The 18,665-nt window shown below is 37.3% G+C and overlaps 1 protein-coding gene across 1 annotated transcript in view; it reads right to left on the bottom strand.

The window, feature by feature from the left end:
- CPXM2 (carboxypeptidase X, M14 family member 2) overlaps positions 1 to 13,076 on the bottom strand; it is a 1,728,300-nt gene extending 1,715,224 nt beyond the window's left edge. The window contains exon 1 of the mRNA XM_044056018.1: positions 12,073 to 13,076. Coding sequence (XP_043911953.1) covers positions 12,073 to 12,367 — 295 coding nt within the window. The 5' untranslated portion in view covers positions 12,368 to 13,076. The remainder of the gene's footprint in view (positions 1 to 12,072) is intronic.
- Positions 13,077 to 18,665: the final 5,589 nt, after the last annotated feature.

The raw sequence follows: 18,665 nt of genomic DNA, 5'->3' as shown, positions 1-18,665 counted from the left end.
TCCAAACACCATAATATTGGGTGACTTCAACTACCCAAACATTGACTGGGAAAACTACTCAAGCCCCAACACCCTAGCCCAATGGTTCCTAGAATTTATAAACTCAAATGCTATGGAACAACTGGTCACTACTCCCACAAGAGGGGACAACATATTGGACCTGGTCATCACCAACATGGGGATTCTATGTTCCACACCAGAGGTAAACCCCTCATTGGTAAGATCAGACCATAAATTAATCTCAATGGACATCCATATCCCGTCCCCACCCCCAGCCAAGGAAACCACAATGAAAAATTTCTCAAAAGCAAACTTCACACTTCTCAACACTGAGGTGGAATCCTTCAAAGTCTCCGGGCAAGTGGAAAATACTGCCCAAACTGCAGAATCCTTTACAAACGCATTCTATGGACACCTACAGGAATGCATGGATCATGCTATCCCAAATAAAACCAAGACTCACTCCTCCAAAGGCAGGAGACCTGTCTGGTGGACCCTGGCCATAAATAAGCTATACAACAGAAGGAGGAAGCTACTACATGATAGAGCAAAATCTCAAAAAGGGAAGGCATCTCTGATCAGTACTAGCAAGCAACTACGAGCCCTCATAAAATCATCCAAGGCCAGCTTCAAAAGAAAAATTACACAAGACACTAAAGATAATCACAAGGCTTTCTTTAGTTATGTCATGAATCTGGGTGGCAACTCCCAGATATGCTCTGAGTTAGTGCAAAATGACAAAAAATACACTGAACCCACAGACATTGCCAACATCTTGGCAGACAGGTTCAGTGCAAACTTCTCCCCCCCCCCAAAAGAGAAAATGTCCATCCCAACAGAATGTAGCCTCCCAGACATCACAGATGCACAGGTGAAAGCTGCCCTTTCAAAAGCAAAAAACATAGCATCAATGGGACCGGACAGTGTCCCGGGCTGCGTCTTACACGAGCTCCAAGAAGAACTGAACCCTCACATAAAGTCACTGTTCAATCTCAGCCTTACTACAGGATATGTACCCAAAGAATGGCGTACAGCAACAGTGGTCCTGATCCACAAAGGTGGTGCCGCAACGGACCCCAGTAACTATCGCCCTATAAGCCTGACTAGTCTGGTCTGCAAAGCTATGCAGCGTATCATCATGGAACTCATAAACAAAGACACTGGGAACCTCCAGACACTGGATCCTACCCATGTCGGCTTTGATAAGGGTAGATCTTACCTCTTAAACCTAGTTGACTTCTTTGAAACAGTTACTAAGGCCATAGATGAAGAGAAGGTAGTCCACACAGCCTACCTGGACCTCGCAAAAGCCTTCAACACAATACCCCACTCGGGCATCATAAATAAGCTCACCAGCTTAAATATCAACCCATATGTCACAAGATGGGTTGCAAACTGGCTCAGGGATAGAACTCACATGGTCAGAATTGCAGGTGCCATGTCAGACTCAAAACCAGTTACAAGTGGCATCCCACAAGGCTCAGTCCTGGGACCTCTCTTGTTCGGTATATACTTCTCTGAGGTACAGGCTAACATGGGAGGACTATGGCTGACCAAGTTCGCAGATGACTGCAAACTGGGAGCCATAATTGACTCACCAGCTGACACAAGCATCCTCCAAAAAGGTCTCACAGAGACGGATACCTGGTGCCAGAGCCATGGCCTCAAGCTAAGAGCCAAAAAGTGCATAGTCATCCCCTTTGGGAAAAACAAAGTGCCCACAGATTACCACATAGGTGGTAATCTGTTAAGTACAGAAGAAGTAATTAGGGATTTGGGGACCCAAGAAGATAGTAATCTCTCCTTTGACAATCACGTTGCCAAAGTGGTTAGAAAGACCTTCTATATACCCCCCTTATCATGAAAGGGTTCACATCTAGATCAAGAGAGGTCATTGTGCCCCTCTACTCATCACTCATCAGTCCCATAATTGAATACAATGCCCCCTTTGGGATGTACCTTACCCGACACCTACAGCAACTGGAGAGACCACAAAAGTACCTCACCATGTGGATCAAGGGCCTCAAACAGATGCCCTATGCAGTTCGGCTAAAGAAACTCCAGCTCTAATCAGTCACTTACCGTCTACTCAGAGGCGACCTATGCCTGATGTATAAAGCCATGTCCAACCCAGAATTAATGGACATGCTCCACCTCAGGAACTCCAAATCCCTTAGAGCTACACGCTTCAGGGATTTAAACCTCAGCACGGCAATAAATAGGACATGCTGGAGGGACAGATTCATATCCCAATGGCTCCCCTCACTCTGGAACAGAATACCAATCCATGTTAGGCTGAGCCCCTCACTGACCCTTTTCAAGAGAAATCTTGACGAATGGATGGGGGATCATAAGTTTACCCCTGGGTTCTCTTATATGTCCTTGCTAGACAGACGCACAGTAAACTAACTTTAAAAGGGCTATCTTCTGTGACCTTAACTAATCTAAAAGGGAGGCGAAAGCCAAAGACACTCTGGCTAGGCTTATAAATGCCCTAGGGCAGATAGCCTAGTATCAACCTATGAACCTATGAACCTATAAATGCTTCTTCAGTTGTGTTTGGAAGCTTTTTAGTAACACCCAAATTTGCTCCAAGCTTAGATAATGTTACCTTGGAGGATCCTAATGAAATAGTCCATATCCTAGCAGATAAATTTAGCTCCAACTTTACCCGCTCTGTTTTCCCCTTTCTCTTAACCCTACCCCTCATTAAAATTGCTAGGCATCAAGTTCTATCTGCTCATTCTAAAACCACAATGCCCATAGGCCCTTATAATGTACTGAGATGCCTACTCATAACTATTAAGCATAGCTTGGCTATGATTCTCCTTAAGAGTTTTAATGCTAGCCTCCCCACAGGTTATCTAGATAATGTTTCAGCAACTGACATTGTAGTCCCACCTCACAAGGGTGGCCCTACAACTGATCCAAGTAATTATAAACCCATTAGTTTCACCACTGCATATGTAAGGCTGTGCAGTGCATATTTTCCCAAGGTCATTAATAAAGAGATAGGAAATGTCCGGGCCCTTAATCCAAACCAATTTAACTTTGACAAGGGCATATTTCTTATCCCTTCAGACTTCATCAAAAAGTCACTGCAGCCATGGAAAAAAGGCCATTCCATTCATGTTGCCTATCTTGCACTTGTCAAAACCTTTGATAAAATACTCTATGCAGGTGGTATTGATTATGTTTAGTGAACTTAATATAAATTCTTCCATTTTCCATTGGTTAGTTAATTGGTTAGCTGAGAGAACCTGCACAGTGAAAATTACAATTGTATCTTCTGAGTGCAAAAATGTTATCAGAGGTGTCTCAGAAAGATCAGTATTCCTTTTTGGCATCTATTTTTCTAATACCTAATCTAATGTTTCAAAGAATTGGGGTGTCTATGCTTGTTGATTTCTGAAAACTGAGCTCAGTTATCAAGCCACCTTATGAAAAACAGTTACATCAACAAGGGATAGACTATGCCAACTCTTGGTATATTAACACCAGTTTTTAGCAAAGTCCCAAGAAATGCATTGAGGTTTGATTTCATAAAGAGAATATTGCCATCTCCTACCATATAAATGTAATACCATCTAAACTGTTACTGTTTTCAGAGATGTGGGCATTTATGTTGACAACTTATTATTATGTGACCATCATGATTTCATAAAAATTCAAAAATCCTTTTTCCTGACCCAAGTAATTTTCAAAGGCATCTAGAGCTGAAGAAGCATTAGTTTATTTGTACCCTTCAGAAGCAGTATATTCAGTGACAGGCCTTATTCATAGGTTCAGTCTGTGAATAAGGCCTGTCACTGAGTAGGCTGTCCTTTTGGCATGTACCGGTCTATGAATATTGCCTAAATTTAAAGACCTCAAATTATCTTAGGTAAAAAAACACTAGTCTCAATTCTCATAATTACCATTAGATGGGCAACCATATTCTAGTACTCATTCTCCTGTTACTCCTTTGCCATGGCCCTTTCACTTGCAAAATAGGTGCCTAACCCAATGTAGTCTATGGAACAACCTCCCCACATGGCAAACAAAGCAGCCTCTGGCCAATTTAAAACCTAATCTCTATAGTTGGATATGTAGCCAAAAGTTCTTCCCTGAGTAATCTTGCACAGTGAACACCATCAAGATAAATGGATAGTTCAGCTCGGCTGTTAATAGACATTGACTGCTTGTCTGGTATTAATCCATGGCTAACTCACATGGCAAACAGACCAGAAGAACAGTTTCTAATATGATTCTTTAAAGATATCACATGAACTTGAACTCACTCCCACCCACCAGCACCAGTAGGGGTGGACAATCTGAGGACCAAGCTGTCTATTGGTATACAAACATCAAGTTCGTTTACAATTTGCAAATCACAAGTTGATCTCTGTTTGGGTTATTGTGCTTATAATATGAAGTCCACTAGATCCAGTTTGCAAGATCACTTTTGATGAGACTCTGAAGCTGATACAAACTGAAACATTACAATATAAATCTATCTAGCCTACCTAAGTACTTTAAGATTCTACCTCTTCTTCATCCTTATCTTCATCCTTACCTTATTCCACTTGATTCATCTTTTATTTCCAGGATTAAGTGAAAATGCAAAAAGTAATGTGGGGAAAATAACCCAAGTTAGAGTCACCTCTGTAATACCATTAAATTTGAACTTCTCAGAACAATGACCGGTCTTAGTAGAGACATAGCAGCATTTTGAGACAAAATTAGAGATGTCCCTAAAAGCAGAGATAGTTGAGACGTATGCTTGCATTCTTGAATACCTCTGGGGATTTTCTGTTGTCTGTCACTGCCACATTTTCAAATGTCTAAAGTGGGATACTGTTATGGAAATGCAAGATTATGAAGGACAATTGATACCCACAACCACTGAAAATAACTAGACTTCGTTTCAGCCAAAATAAAAGCTCACGTTTGTGGAATTTGAGTAGGTTTTGTAATTTAATATGATACAAAGATGTTCCAGATGCAAAATAAGTGTTTTATTCAACTATTAATGGAAACAAAGAAAATATTTTTGGTCTTAAAATATCGGGACACTTGTCATTTTTCATATTTTTTCCTACAGGAATTAGCTATCCAAACAGGAAATGTCCTAAATAAGAATGCACAAGTGGTAACTCTACAGTCCACTTCCCATTATGGTAGTCCATTCCATGTCCCTGAAACCCTCTTTTTGAAAAGATATTTTCAGAAACCCAGTGAGTAGTTAGAACCTGCAATCTGTTCTATGTGTTCCCTTCTTCCACCTCTGCCCTTCCTTTTCATATTGCCCTAGTTCATCTCTTTGAGATGATCTTGTGCAGCAATATTGTGACCATCCCACACACACACTTCTTATTAAGCTTCTTTTCTTAGTGGTCATATTCCTTTCATTCCATACCATGGATTGTCTCAGTAGCTTTTCTATGGAGTCCTTCCACAAGTTTGAAGTCTATTGCTTTTAATATGAAATCAAGCAATATACACAGCACTCATTATGTGGTCTGACCAAAGCCTTGTAAAGTGGATGCATTACCCCCTAAAGATACACCCCAGCATTCTGCTTTCAGCTATCACTGTGTTTTCACTCTATCCTAAGTGGTCTAACTCATGTGAGATCAAAACTACCAGATCGTTTCTGCTCTATTGCCAGCAGTTCCACTCCTCCCAACTGACCGGCCACACCAGCTCTGGGGTTAAGTAAGTGCAGTTCTTTATATACATTGAACTTCAACTGACACTGTTTTCTTCAGCTTTTCCAAAGCATTTGCTAGACCCCCCCATCCTCCTGTGCTTCACTTATCTTTATGTCATCAGCAAAAAATAAGCTGATGCTTTTCCCTGTTCTGTAGTCACTTTCCAGACATTATCACTTTCACCTTAACCCTCAGTGCCTTAACATTCAAGCATGCAGCTGTCCTGTTCCTTAGTCTTGATCTAATTGCAGTCACATTCAGTTCCTCCGGTTTGTGAGACATTAGAAAAGATGACTGCAGTGCATGCAAAATATTAAAGGAATTAATCTATTTCTTGCTGCAAGTCTGTAATAGTTGTGAGTAAAATAAAAACTTAGGTAATCCTGGTATTTTGTGTAATATTTTTTGTAACTAGCATGGTATTTCACAAAAGAAAATATAATCATGTAACCCAGAGGGAAAGGCTGATGATGAAATTTAAGTATCACAAGTACTTATCTAACAAACCAAACAAGATGTAAATGTTTACAAAAGCTTTTACTGGAAGTAGCCTATGAGGTCTGATCTCATCCCCCTCGGGATACAGGCAGCACAGAGTTTGTAAGGCAACATGGAAATGTAATGAGTGCAGACTTCACAACAAAATGAGATCTTTCTGGTCTAGTCTTCCCATAAAGGTCTTTAAAGTAGAACACTGATTGTAGAAATGATTATGCTAGACCAGGATTCATGAAGTCTTAGGGTCAGTACACTAAAGTAGTAATAAAATAACACATTCATAGGCAGTTACAAGAATATATGTTTGCAACCACAACTGAAGAAATGTATTATTTTTTTATTCAAGAAATAGTAATCAGTCATAAAAAAATGGCATTTTTTACAAGAGGGACTTTCTTGTCCTTTCTGTAATGTTTTGAGATCTTTTAGATTAAAAATGGCATTGTGATCATATAACAATGTCCAAAACAATATAAAACTGCTTTGCTCAAGCATGTATACTTCAGTCTGAATTAAGCATCCTGAATCAGGAAAACCTAAAGGATGACTCCACATCTATTGAAGTGTATGACCTCTAGATCATCTTATTTAGGATTAAGTAATATTTTATTAGTGAGGTCAAATTTCTGAATTCTGATTTTGCATTTAAAGAGGGATATGTCATCCTGCGTGCTTCAGTTCTTTGTCACTCATGATACCATAACAGTACCAATTTTATAATGCAAAGACAAAGCTTACTTATAAAAATTACTTTATTAAAAAAGACATTAGAAAAAGGTGTCCATAAAACCTTCCCATTATTTATTTTCGTTATATTAAAGTAAATCGGAATGTTAAACCTAAGGTGCATGTCTTACTGATATATTTTCCTAGAATGGAAACGTAACAGAAAAGTTTCTTCAAAGATTATTTAAAAATATTCTAAGAGTATTGTTTTGACTATGTGTCCTAATATCCATCATTGAATTTAGTTTCTAATAACTATTTCCAGCCTGCCATAGCAGCTTTTTAAACACTGCTCATTGTACTTGAATAGATGACCAGTTCATTAGTACTACTTTGCTCTATTTTTATAACACCACAAGCCACACAACATATGGTGGCATATTTAGGTCACTGCTGCTCTTCATAATTCAATAACCAGACTTTACATTACAGTTTATACTAGGGCCATTAGCAATATCAAGTACATTCGGTCAGATGTTTTGAGACAACACAGACGATTAACAGTTAGCAACTTACAATGGAGGGTGGTGATGGTTCCCATTCGGTTATTTGCTCTCATGTAAGTTGGACTTGTACAGTAACTATAGCTGTAGAACCAAAGAATGTGAGCTCAGCAATTTCAAGTTGGTGAGAGAAGTTCCCAGGTAGCATATGTGTGGGGCCATACACACACCATGGAAAAAGCACAGGATGTTACTGGAGTTGTTGCAGTTGCCACATCATCCAATGAGGTGGGGCTAGGGCCATTCAAGAGAAACCCACAATTATTATATGCATGACAGCTTACACAATCAGCTTTCATCCATGGGTTGAAGAAAGTCTATTACATAGTGAAGTGGGATGGACAACAAGCAGCAGAGGAAAAAAAGCTTTAATTCAGAAATATATTGCATGACCATAGCCTATTTAACTGTTTCTAGCAATACAAACATGTGAGTACCACGTTTGGAAGTTTGTAGCTTTTGTACTGGTTCTTAGACATGTTTGACATGTTAACACAACCACTGCACATGCAATAAAGATAATACTTTGACGGCCATTCCTAATTTTAAGATATTAGTGTTTTCTTAAGCTAGGCCACTGCATACAGAATGATAAACAGAGTAACATAAGCCTTGTTTGACTCTTGTTCTGTAGGCCCAACAAAGACTGCTTAACTTATGTTTTCAGCTGTACTTCTTTTGTTGTATGAGTGATGATCATTAATATTAAACATTAGTCAGTAATGTATTTTTGAGAGCTCTGTTGTAATGTTCTGCAGTTTTGACTGTTGGCAGAAAAGTACTTTATGGATGAGATCCAAGTGCTCATATCACAATTACATAACAACAGAACCATTTATGGGTTATACCAGAGTAAAGCTGTCTTTCGTGAATACATTTTTATTGACGCATAAACGTCGAAGAATGAGAACAGAGAAGTACCAAAAGAGCAAAATGGAGAAAACCAAATGCAAAACCTTACCTAAAAACACTTTTGCAAACGTTTTTGCAGGGGGGGGCAAGCCCCCCTGAACCCTCCCACCCCCCTACTTATATATACCATCTGCGAGACCTCACTACAGTGGGGAAAAGGATTCATTTCCTCATCCCCATGATCACCCTGCTGGCCAAGAACATCTGTTCAGCATTCTCCATTTCACTCTTTTGGTACTTCGCTGTTCTCATTCTTCGACGTTTATGTGTCGATGAACATGTATTCACGAAAGACAGCTTTCGCGATTCTGATATAGACCCCAGTAAACTACTCAGAAAAATATACTCAGTTTCAAATACAGGAAAACACAGACATACAGCAAATAAAAACTATATTTCTAAATTGAAATTATGTAATAGTTCCCAAATTGTTATAATTATTGCCTTGACAAAATGTGTAAGATTGATCACATATCTTTGCCTGCCACAGAATATGTTCAGCTGTGATTGATATCTTTGCATGTATTTCAGCATATCAGCCACCACGATCTTAGTTAACTGTTATTTATTTCACCATTCCCTGGACATAACTGCCAAACAAATGACCGTTTCCCGGTTTTGCTTAGGAGTATTATCTAGATAAGTGATTTGTTCTAGCTCACACATAATACAAGTGAGAGCAAACAGAATAAGTCTCTGTTAACTCTTGCAGTTTGGTAAAATAATAGTAACATATGTTGGCAAACCAGACTAGGTCATGTTAGAAACATACATATTCAAGAAAAAATTCTGCTATTGAAGTTAGATCCCAGTCTCATTAAAGTTACAGTTCATTAAAAAGGTGGCTCTGCCTCTAAAAGTCAAAAATCATGGCACAGGTTTTACAAATGTTATGGCAAAAATGTGTTGCCCAGTCATATCATAACGTATTACATATTTGTCCAAACATTTCATGGCTGCAAGTTGGATGCTAAGTTTTGCAGCAATAAAAATAATTCACTCTAGTGAGTGGTTTGTGCTGCTTTTGTTTTAAAATTAATATGTGCTGCAGTTATGGAGTTTAATATGTTGGATGTTGAGCTTAAATGATGCACTTTAACCCTTTTATGTAATTTTACTCAGGTCAGATAGAAATGGCCACAATATGTTCTTGACATAACTGCAACAGACAAAGTGCTCCATGATCAACACATTACTCTTGAGATTCCTTTATCACACATTCTGATAATGGCAGCACAGACACTTAAGAAACATGCATGCTACTGTTTGTCATCAGTTGTATGCTTGGCGCTGAAGGACATTTATTATCAGAACAGAATTATGCTGCATTCCTAATCCAAAGCAATAGATACAGCCGATTCATTAAATTATGTTTGAATCTTCTGATATGCTAGGTGTGGACACCAAGTCTTTCTTCCCATTTTGGTGTAGTGTTGGGGGAGTCGCTGTTTTTAAGGAAACTTCCTGTTCCACTCATGATTTGTCTGCACGATTTTATATATATTGCATCTTTACTGCATTATTTGTTTTTCCTTGCACAAAGGTTCATTTACAATCTATCCATCTGCCTATGTAATCACCATTATAGCTAGAAATATCAGGCTTGCACACCAAGCTCCCCTGCCTCTAATCTCTATCTTGGATATGTCTCATCAATAAGCAATTAACATCATACACATACTCTCAAAGTCTTACAGCAGGAATCTTTACTTGTGTTACTAGTAATGTAAAAGACATCATTTCAACATATTAACCTTCTTGTATAGCTCAGTTTTTAATTTTCTTGTGAGTCTTGTTTTCACACAAGAAGCCTCTGAGATGCTACAGATTTTGTGTAAAGCTAAACACTTAAGAAGAATCAATAGTTATCTTTCTGAATAAATGTGCAAACTATTTGCCTTAACCTGTTTATTATATCTGAAACTGAGGTACTTACTGCCCTTATATGGGCAAAATTCTTAATCTCAAAAAAGAACATTACTTTTATCTGGTTTGTCCTTGGTTATACTCTTGTTTGAAACTTATCACAATTTAAAAGTTTTGTATGGTACATAAATAAGAAATTTATACAGCTTATTCAGTATGAAGAAATAAGGCCAAACTTGATGAGCTAAGAAATTCTTATCTTCCATGAAAATGTGCACCTTACGTGCTTTGTGTTCCACTGCTGCTGTCCTGGCAAGACACAGACAGAGACACACACACACACACACACACACACACACACACACACACACACATATCAGAATTTGGAACTGTTTTAAGGTGGCATATGACATTCTAGATTACTTTTGTACTAATATAAACTAATTTACTGCAATGTGTGCATTTAGTTTTAATATTCGTAAAGATTCTTTAATGTAAATGCCAATATTTCTACAATCTAAACTACACTGCATATTCCTGATATAAATAAATATTAAGGTAGGTAGATCAAAACATAATGGTTAACCATTGAAAATCCATTATGGGGAGGAGGAGGAAACAGACACGTAACATGCAAGCTACGTCTGTTGCACAGGGGTCATGAAACAGGACTTCAAGCACAGATACAGCAAATGCTTGTGGTTAGTGTCTTTTTCTTTTATTTATTTACTTTTTCACTTTCTCTGCCTTTGATACAATATACTATTGTCACTTTACTATGTTAACTTGAATCACTCTAAAATGAGTAACACTTCATTGATTTGTTTTTTTTTTATATTAAAAAGTATAACTTAAAAAAAAATAGAAAAAAAGTATATTTTTTTTTGTATGAGGGCAAGGCCTCCTGTACCCTCACATGGTGAGCAATTCCTTACTTTTATATAAAAATTCCATGGTTGCACAACAGGGGAGAAAAGTAAAAAAAAAAAAGAAAAAAATCACTGCAGTGCAGTACACCAAAAGCTTGTATAAGTCAATATGGTTTTAATAAGCTATGACAAAAACTGGAAGTAAATCTGCTTGTATTTATTTATTTATTTGTATTTGTTTTCTGGAGTAAAGCATTGATCTCCATGGACCTTTTCAGACTCAGCTTGGGAGCAGTGTCTGGTTAAGTGACAGCACTCATTGAAGTGTAGGGTATTTTTTTTCTGTGCATAATTTATTCAGCCATTTTATCTATAGTTGCAGCTCGCTAAAATATAGTGATTTAAACATTGAGATAAAGAAGTAATACTCAAGAATATTGTATGTGAAGGCCTTGCTTTATGCCCCCCCAAGACCCTCAAAATAAATAAATAAGTAAATGAATGAATAAATAGAAAAACTGAATCCAAACTGATGCAGTTTTATGTTGAAAGAGAGGTTTTTTTCTTTGTTAGCAGCTTCTATCAGCATTCTTTGTGGTTTTGAAAATTAGCTGAACTTGTGACTGCCAGTTTTCAGAAAGCAGTAACAAAAATGTCAAGCTGTCAGGATGGGAATTTATGCCAATATCACATGAAACTTGTTTTATGTGATTTATTTTTAAATAACCATTTACTTAACCTAGTTTTTATATAAATGTAAGATACTTATATAACTCATAGATCACCATAAAAATGGCATTAAAAGTCAAGAGTCAAACTATAGTGATAAAAAACAACCATGTCTTGTCTAAACAGTTTTCAAAACAGTTTAGTTAAGGATATGTTGTTAACTAAATAGTATCAGTAGCAAATTCAGTTGTTGAAATATGAGCAGTAGATTAGAAGGAACTATTCAATTAATAAAATAGTATCCTTAAAACATGTTATCAGAATTAAATATATTACCTGTCTTTGCTTCAACTGCTCCTTTGTCCTTTTTATTCTCATTTTTAACTGTTAACTCTTTTTTCCTGGATTCATTTTCTATAGGGTGAGTTTCTTCCACTGCAGAATGAACAGACTGAGTATCTAGTTCATCAGGTCCTGGGTATGCATAGTAATTGTCCCTGTTTAAAATCTCACGATGATAATATTCATGTTCCTCTACAAAACCCCCTTGGATGCTATTCGGAAGAAGCAAAATACCAGCACATATAACAGCAATAATTGCAAAACAGTATTTGTTATACTGGTGTGGCATTATTTCATAAATGGGGTGAGACAGACCTCCACTATGACATCTAGTACACAACAGAGCTGAAACAATATAACCAGGCAGACTGTGGTATCACAGCACAGATGGCAAAATTAGTTCCTGCAAATGACGCTCCTCCTTTGAAGTTGTTTGCAAAGTTTCTAAATGCATGGAGTAATAGAATGGAATGAAAGAGCCAGGAGTCCATGTGACAGCAGTGTGAGCCAAGGAAACTAACATAGGCAGAGTTTTCTCCTATAGCTGTTGGCAGGTGTGTCAAACATTAAAGAACTATTTCAATTCTCCACAGAGCTTTTAGTAAATGCACAGTTTCCATGAATGCTGTACCATTACAATCACTTGTTAAAACTTCTTCAGAGTGTAGTAAGACAGGTCACTGCAAATAAAGTATGCCTGGCTAGTTTATAGATTCATTAAGTTCTTGGAAAGACAGCTCCAGTAAAAAAATGAATTCTTTACTTTTTTTAACCATACTTCCACAGCCAGCATTTTCAAACATTGTACAAGGCTAGCATTAATTTGCAGGACTGGACTTTCTTAGCTAGTCAATGAAGTGGCAAGATTATAATTAGTAAGTTTGCTAATCAAAACAAAAGTTAAGGTCTCCTCTCCAAACCAGTCTGTATTTATTGATTAATGCAGTGCACCTTTCTTATAGAATGCCGTGGGGTCTTTGTATTGCTGACAATAAATTGTGATTGCTTTCTTTTTGATGGCATAAGACAGGTATATAAAGGGTTTGCAAGCACTAATTCCTTTTCTTTAGAAACAGGTTTCAGATATCAGACACTCTTGAAAGGGGAACAGAATGGGGGAGGCTGTCTGCAAGCCCTGTCAAACTAAATCAAATTCCAGATCTGCAGCAGTGCTTGGAGCAATAAAGCATCTTTCTGAAAACCCAGTGGAAAATATGCTGTGCACTGATTTACACCACAGCATCAGGTTTGGATTGAATGGTTTAAGTCATCCACCAGACAGTAATCCAGCCAAGAAAAGTGTTTTAATAACTGTGTTGGAAGGCTGCAGTGTCTTATTAATGAAATGGTTACAGTTTAAGTGGTGTGTAACCAGTGTGCATTAAAGTAAAATCTGACATGTATTGGTAAAAGAGAACAACTGAAGTTCTGCTCCATATTAAATTTGATTAAAATAGGTTGGCTAAGTACTCTTAAACTTGTATTTGTATATGTAATTAAAAAGGAAGCAAGCAAACATGCAAATGTGGCACAGGATACTACATGGGCAGAGATTCTGTAATTTAATAAAATAAGCATGCCAGATTAAACAAAAACAAGTAACAATATTTAATAAAGGCTGACAATCATCAACATAAGCAACAGTGCTATTCTGAGTTGGATCCATGATATTAGAATAGAAGAAGAGATATCTGAAGAGACAGGAGAAATGACAATGCAGACATGGAAATGTTGCACAACTACTGCTAGTCACTTGTTTAGTTGTATAACTTACATGGACTCAGACTGGACAGACAGAATAGAACTGACATAAATAAAATGTGCAGCAGTAAAATAATATGACCACAAAACCCATATGATGTACATAACTGCATTATATTTCCCAGAATTGATTATACTGCATGTTATACTATATGAGTATACTATTCTAGATGATAAGTACCTTTCTTATTTGTATCTGGTTATGACAGTATGCTGTACATTCTTGCTTTTAGAAGAAAGTGAAATGCATAGGGTTTCTTACCTGTTTAGGGCCTGCCCTTTTCTACATAATTAAAATGAAGTATAGCAAGTCAGGAGAAGAGGTCATGGCTGATAAAAAAAAAAAACATCTGTTTTTCATCACAGCAACTTTAGTTACTGTGAAATACTGAGTAATTTAAATATGTAACACACTTTAAACTACAGAACAGCCATTTGCTGCAAATGGTTGCCCAGAGTTTGTGGAACACTATAGTGCCACAGTGTGACCTACCCGTATTTTGAAAAGCTTGATAAGATCTGGGTAACTCACTGTAAAGCTCTAAATCAGCTAAAGCTAACAGTGCCTACCCCCTCATCAATAAATGAAGTAAAATATACCCAGTTAGGCTGTTAAACACTTTTTAGGAACTTTTTGCTTAATCATTCACTTTTTCTCTGTGTGTCTACAAACCATCAGCCTCATTGATCGCAAACCCATAAAGAGGTGACCGGAGAAGGCTCAAGGTCATGAATATTGCTAGATTTTTATTTTAGTCACAATGCCAGCTCTTAAGTAGCTGACACGGTTATTATTTCTCCCTGGTACATCCCATAATTTAACCATAGATTTGCATGCTTCTTCACCCTTGTGCATGAGGGCTACTGTTTCCTTGCTTGGTATTTCCAAGTTTACTTTCCTTGGTTTTTAGTGTTAGCATGAACACTTCTGCAGACAAGTGAGAAATCAGCAGCTGGAATCCACCTCCCCCACCCCCAGAATTTGTCACTGACCTCCATCCCAACCACTTAGTTCACCAAACGTCCAAGATGCTATTTGATCTCTGGTCATCAGGTTCCTAGTCAGGGCATCATCCCACTACACTACAAAGCTAGGCTCAGTTTTAGGAATTTGGTAAGAGTGTGTCATGTTATTTTATGGTACTGCACATGCACAGAATAGTGGATAAGCATAGTACAATCATAGCTTTCAAAACTTCCAACTCCAGTGTTCCAACTCTTAGAGGGGTATTAATACAGTCTCATGCCCAAGGGAGCCCGCAGGATTTTTTGCAGGGGGGGTGCAAACCCAAGCCCCGCCCATGCAGCCCCACCCCTGATGTTCCCGCCCACTCAGCCACACCCCCCACCCACGCAGCCATTCCAGTGTCCCATTACTTGGCTATTTCTCCCCATTTGTCATAGACACTATTCAAATCTCTCAGTGTGCATACTGTTTTATGCTTTACTTCTACAATGATTACAGATATTTGGATTTCATTTACAACTTTTATTTCAAATTTTATAGCACAAACACTGATAGACATTTACTAAACCTAAACAAAGCAATAGTCTTACAATGAAAACAGACTTAGCATTAAAACTTCTCTACCTTTGAAACCCACATTCACTGAACCAACATTGAAACCCGCATTCAAAAAAAATGCATCTGGCCAGTGGCAGGGTAAGTTTACCTTTGGGCTGTTTTCAAATCATAGGCTCCTTGCACACATTTTTAGAACCATGGAAAAGTTATTTGATTCACCTTCCTGACTGTATTAATTATACTATATAATAATTGAATTATATCCCTTGTATAATACAGCACCACTTGTTAGAGCGTGTTTTGAAATTTATAGTTCTGAACATTTTTCCTTTAAACAATGAAACAAATCATATGAACCAATAATGACAACCTGCCCAATTCAAAATATTTCAACCATAAAGGGCCACTCTACTCAAACTTCTGTCATACAATCCACCAATATCAATTAATATGCAGAATCTTTGCAGAAGTAAAAGTCATCTGAATAATTCCACATTAAAGAGATCTGAAACCAGTGAAGAGGTTGTTGCTAGAAAACAACTTTATATTTCAGTGTTTAATCTACAAATTCAATGCCTGCTGCCCTTGAAGAATATATTACCTACGTTATATTAAAAATGGTAAGCTAGTATATTGCAATAGGGAATGGGTGGCAAGCTGAAAAACAAGTTAATAGTTATTAGGCATCTCATCCAAAGGAGGACATACTCAGGACTGTAGCACTCCACCTCCTTAAAATTCAAATCTACATGTTGTGGGAGTAGAACCTATAGCCTTCTGTATCAAGATGCAAGTATGCTACCTGCTGTGCTGCTTTAAAAATTCTATACCACAGTAGTGATACCATTTGCTAAACAAAACAGTTGCACATTTTAAGTAGGCTTAGCATGAGCAGCAGTAAATTTCTCTTCCATTGAAGCTCACAATTCCTTGAAAATGCACTTGAAAATAAAATCCATCTGCTAACTCTAACTAGGGCATTTCACTCTCTCTCTCTCACACACATCATCCTCTTAGTGCAAGAAATCTGGACAAAGCCTAAAATAAATAGGAACAGATTATAAATATTGTTGTCATGAACTTAGAACACTGCTAGAATCTGCACCTGCTTCTGACAAAGTACCTTCCTGATGACACACAGGACAAATATATATTTGTGCAGTTATTCAAACCCAGACTGTTTTTCAAATAAAAAAGTCACTTACTACCAATGGACAAATTACCCTACCAAAGAAAAATACGTAGTAGATCAATAACTACAAATAGGTCTAATTAAAGATCTGAATAATATTACCTATGTACTTTCCTCACATTGCGACTCAGCTTCTTAACTACTACAATTTGTGCCAAACCTGAAGTGCTGAGAGCAAAACAGAATAATGGAATCACTGGAGATAATTGAAAATAGTTGAGAACATTACTTTGCTAAAATATTATGAAAACAGCATGAGGTACAGAATTTCTTGGGAAGAAACAATATAGAGCAATTGAAAAACATTAACACGTCATGCGTTTAACTTGTTTATTACAGGAGTTACCAATACTTACATAAGAAGAAAACAATCACAGGAGTTAGTAATAAACCACATATGGCATACCAAGCAGTGCAGCATCTTAAAGCAAAAGTAAAGCAGTCATAGGATGAGAAGAGGCAACTACGTGTTCAGCACTATAGAATTGCTCAGGCCGCAGTTTAGTCTTTTATAAAATTAACCTCACAACTAAACTGATTATAGGGCCGCATAAGTAGTGTTTAGGATCGTTGGGGATGAATTTTTAGGAAGGCTAGCTCACAGATGGTCAGACAGTCAGTGTATTAAATAACCACGAGGTACAAGCATAGCAAATTATTAACAGACAGAAAATCAGCAACGATCACTGCAAGCTCATTAGAACTGTTGCCCGGGCCCCAATAATGGAAAAGTATTTAAATGCTGCACACTCTCTCAGCTCTCTTATCTCTCTGGAGTTTTCTAAACTATAAGAGACGGTATAGTAACAAGTGTTGTATGTGACTACAAAGTTAACGTCAGTTTCTTGGTCACACATTTCCACAGGAAAAGTTAAATTGTCCTTGATAGCAATAGTAAAGTGAAACTATGACCGCAATCAAGAAATCACACACCATATTTAAGATGCTACGTTTGTAGTTTATTACATATATGTAATTATTGCACAAAGTCACATTTAATGACCAATGTTTGCCAGCGTTTAATGTTACCAAGAGCTGTTTGGATGGTGAAACACATGCCTGATACATTTATTTCAAACTGCAGTCTGGTGTATTATGCAGAACAGAGAAGCACACAGACCTGATCATTTACACTCGTGCCGTCTTATTGACTCCAGCAGATTTCAAACACAACATTGTGACACTGAGAATGTGGACACATCTGACAGTACTCAAACACAGTGACCAAATGGCATGAAGCAATAACCCTGGGACCCCATACTGCTGCATCATTTCTCACAAAACATTCCTGGGTACATGGCATAGCTTTCAACCTCTTAGCACAAAAAATCTGGACAAAGCCAAAAATAAGGGGGACAACCCCCCCCCCCCAAATAGGGACACATTTTAAATATTGTTCTTATAAACTTAGAAAGTTGCTAGAATAAAAGGCCTTGTGTTACTATGCATTTTCTGAAGGATATTAAATCTGAAACTCAAATATCTGTCCATATTTGATGAATTAATTCCTCACTGCTTCACCACAAAAATCCAGAAAATCACATATTTTATGAGGAACAGACCATAATTATGAGGCAAAACTCTGGAGATTTGAGAGGTAGGGCATATGGTCTCACCCATTCTGCAAGTCCACAAAACACTTGTAGATAGTGTAGATGATTATTCCAATATCTGTTCAAGGAAAGATGTCTGAACTAGGGGCATTAATATTTTGCAGAAAGTTTTGCAGACTGTCTTCAGCTGCAAAAATACTTTTTTAGTCAATAGCTATTATATAACTACAGCTCAGATGCAGTATATTGCATTATTTTATGTTTCAGTAAAAAAGTATCATTAAAGTTGATTTAGGAGTTTATATTTACTGCTGATACTGGCATTCCAGCTGCTTGGTATTAAATCATCTGTAGATTTGCAGAACTTAATTATTTCTATCCCAATGTATATTAAACCATACATTAGTCATTTAATTAATTCATTGACTATTACTATTTGTTAGGTATATAGAATGATATGGTGATTAATTGCTATTTCAGAACAATGAAGCTTATATCTTCCTACATTCCTAGCTTAATAAAACAAGACAATTTTGTTATGTAATTTGATCCCACA

This window comes from Protopterus annectens, chromosome 14.part0 (assembly GCF_019279795.1).
Source record: "Protopterus annectens isolate FY-2018-M chromosome 14.part0, PAN1.0, whole genome shotgun sequence".
NCBI lineage: Eukaryota > Metazoa > Chordata > Ceratodontiformes > Protopteridae > Protopterus > Protopterus annectens.
The sequence above is the reverse complement of the archived record's forward strand: the minus strand, read 5'-3'. Positions and strand labels throughout refer to the sequence as shown.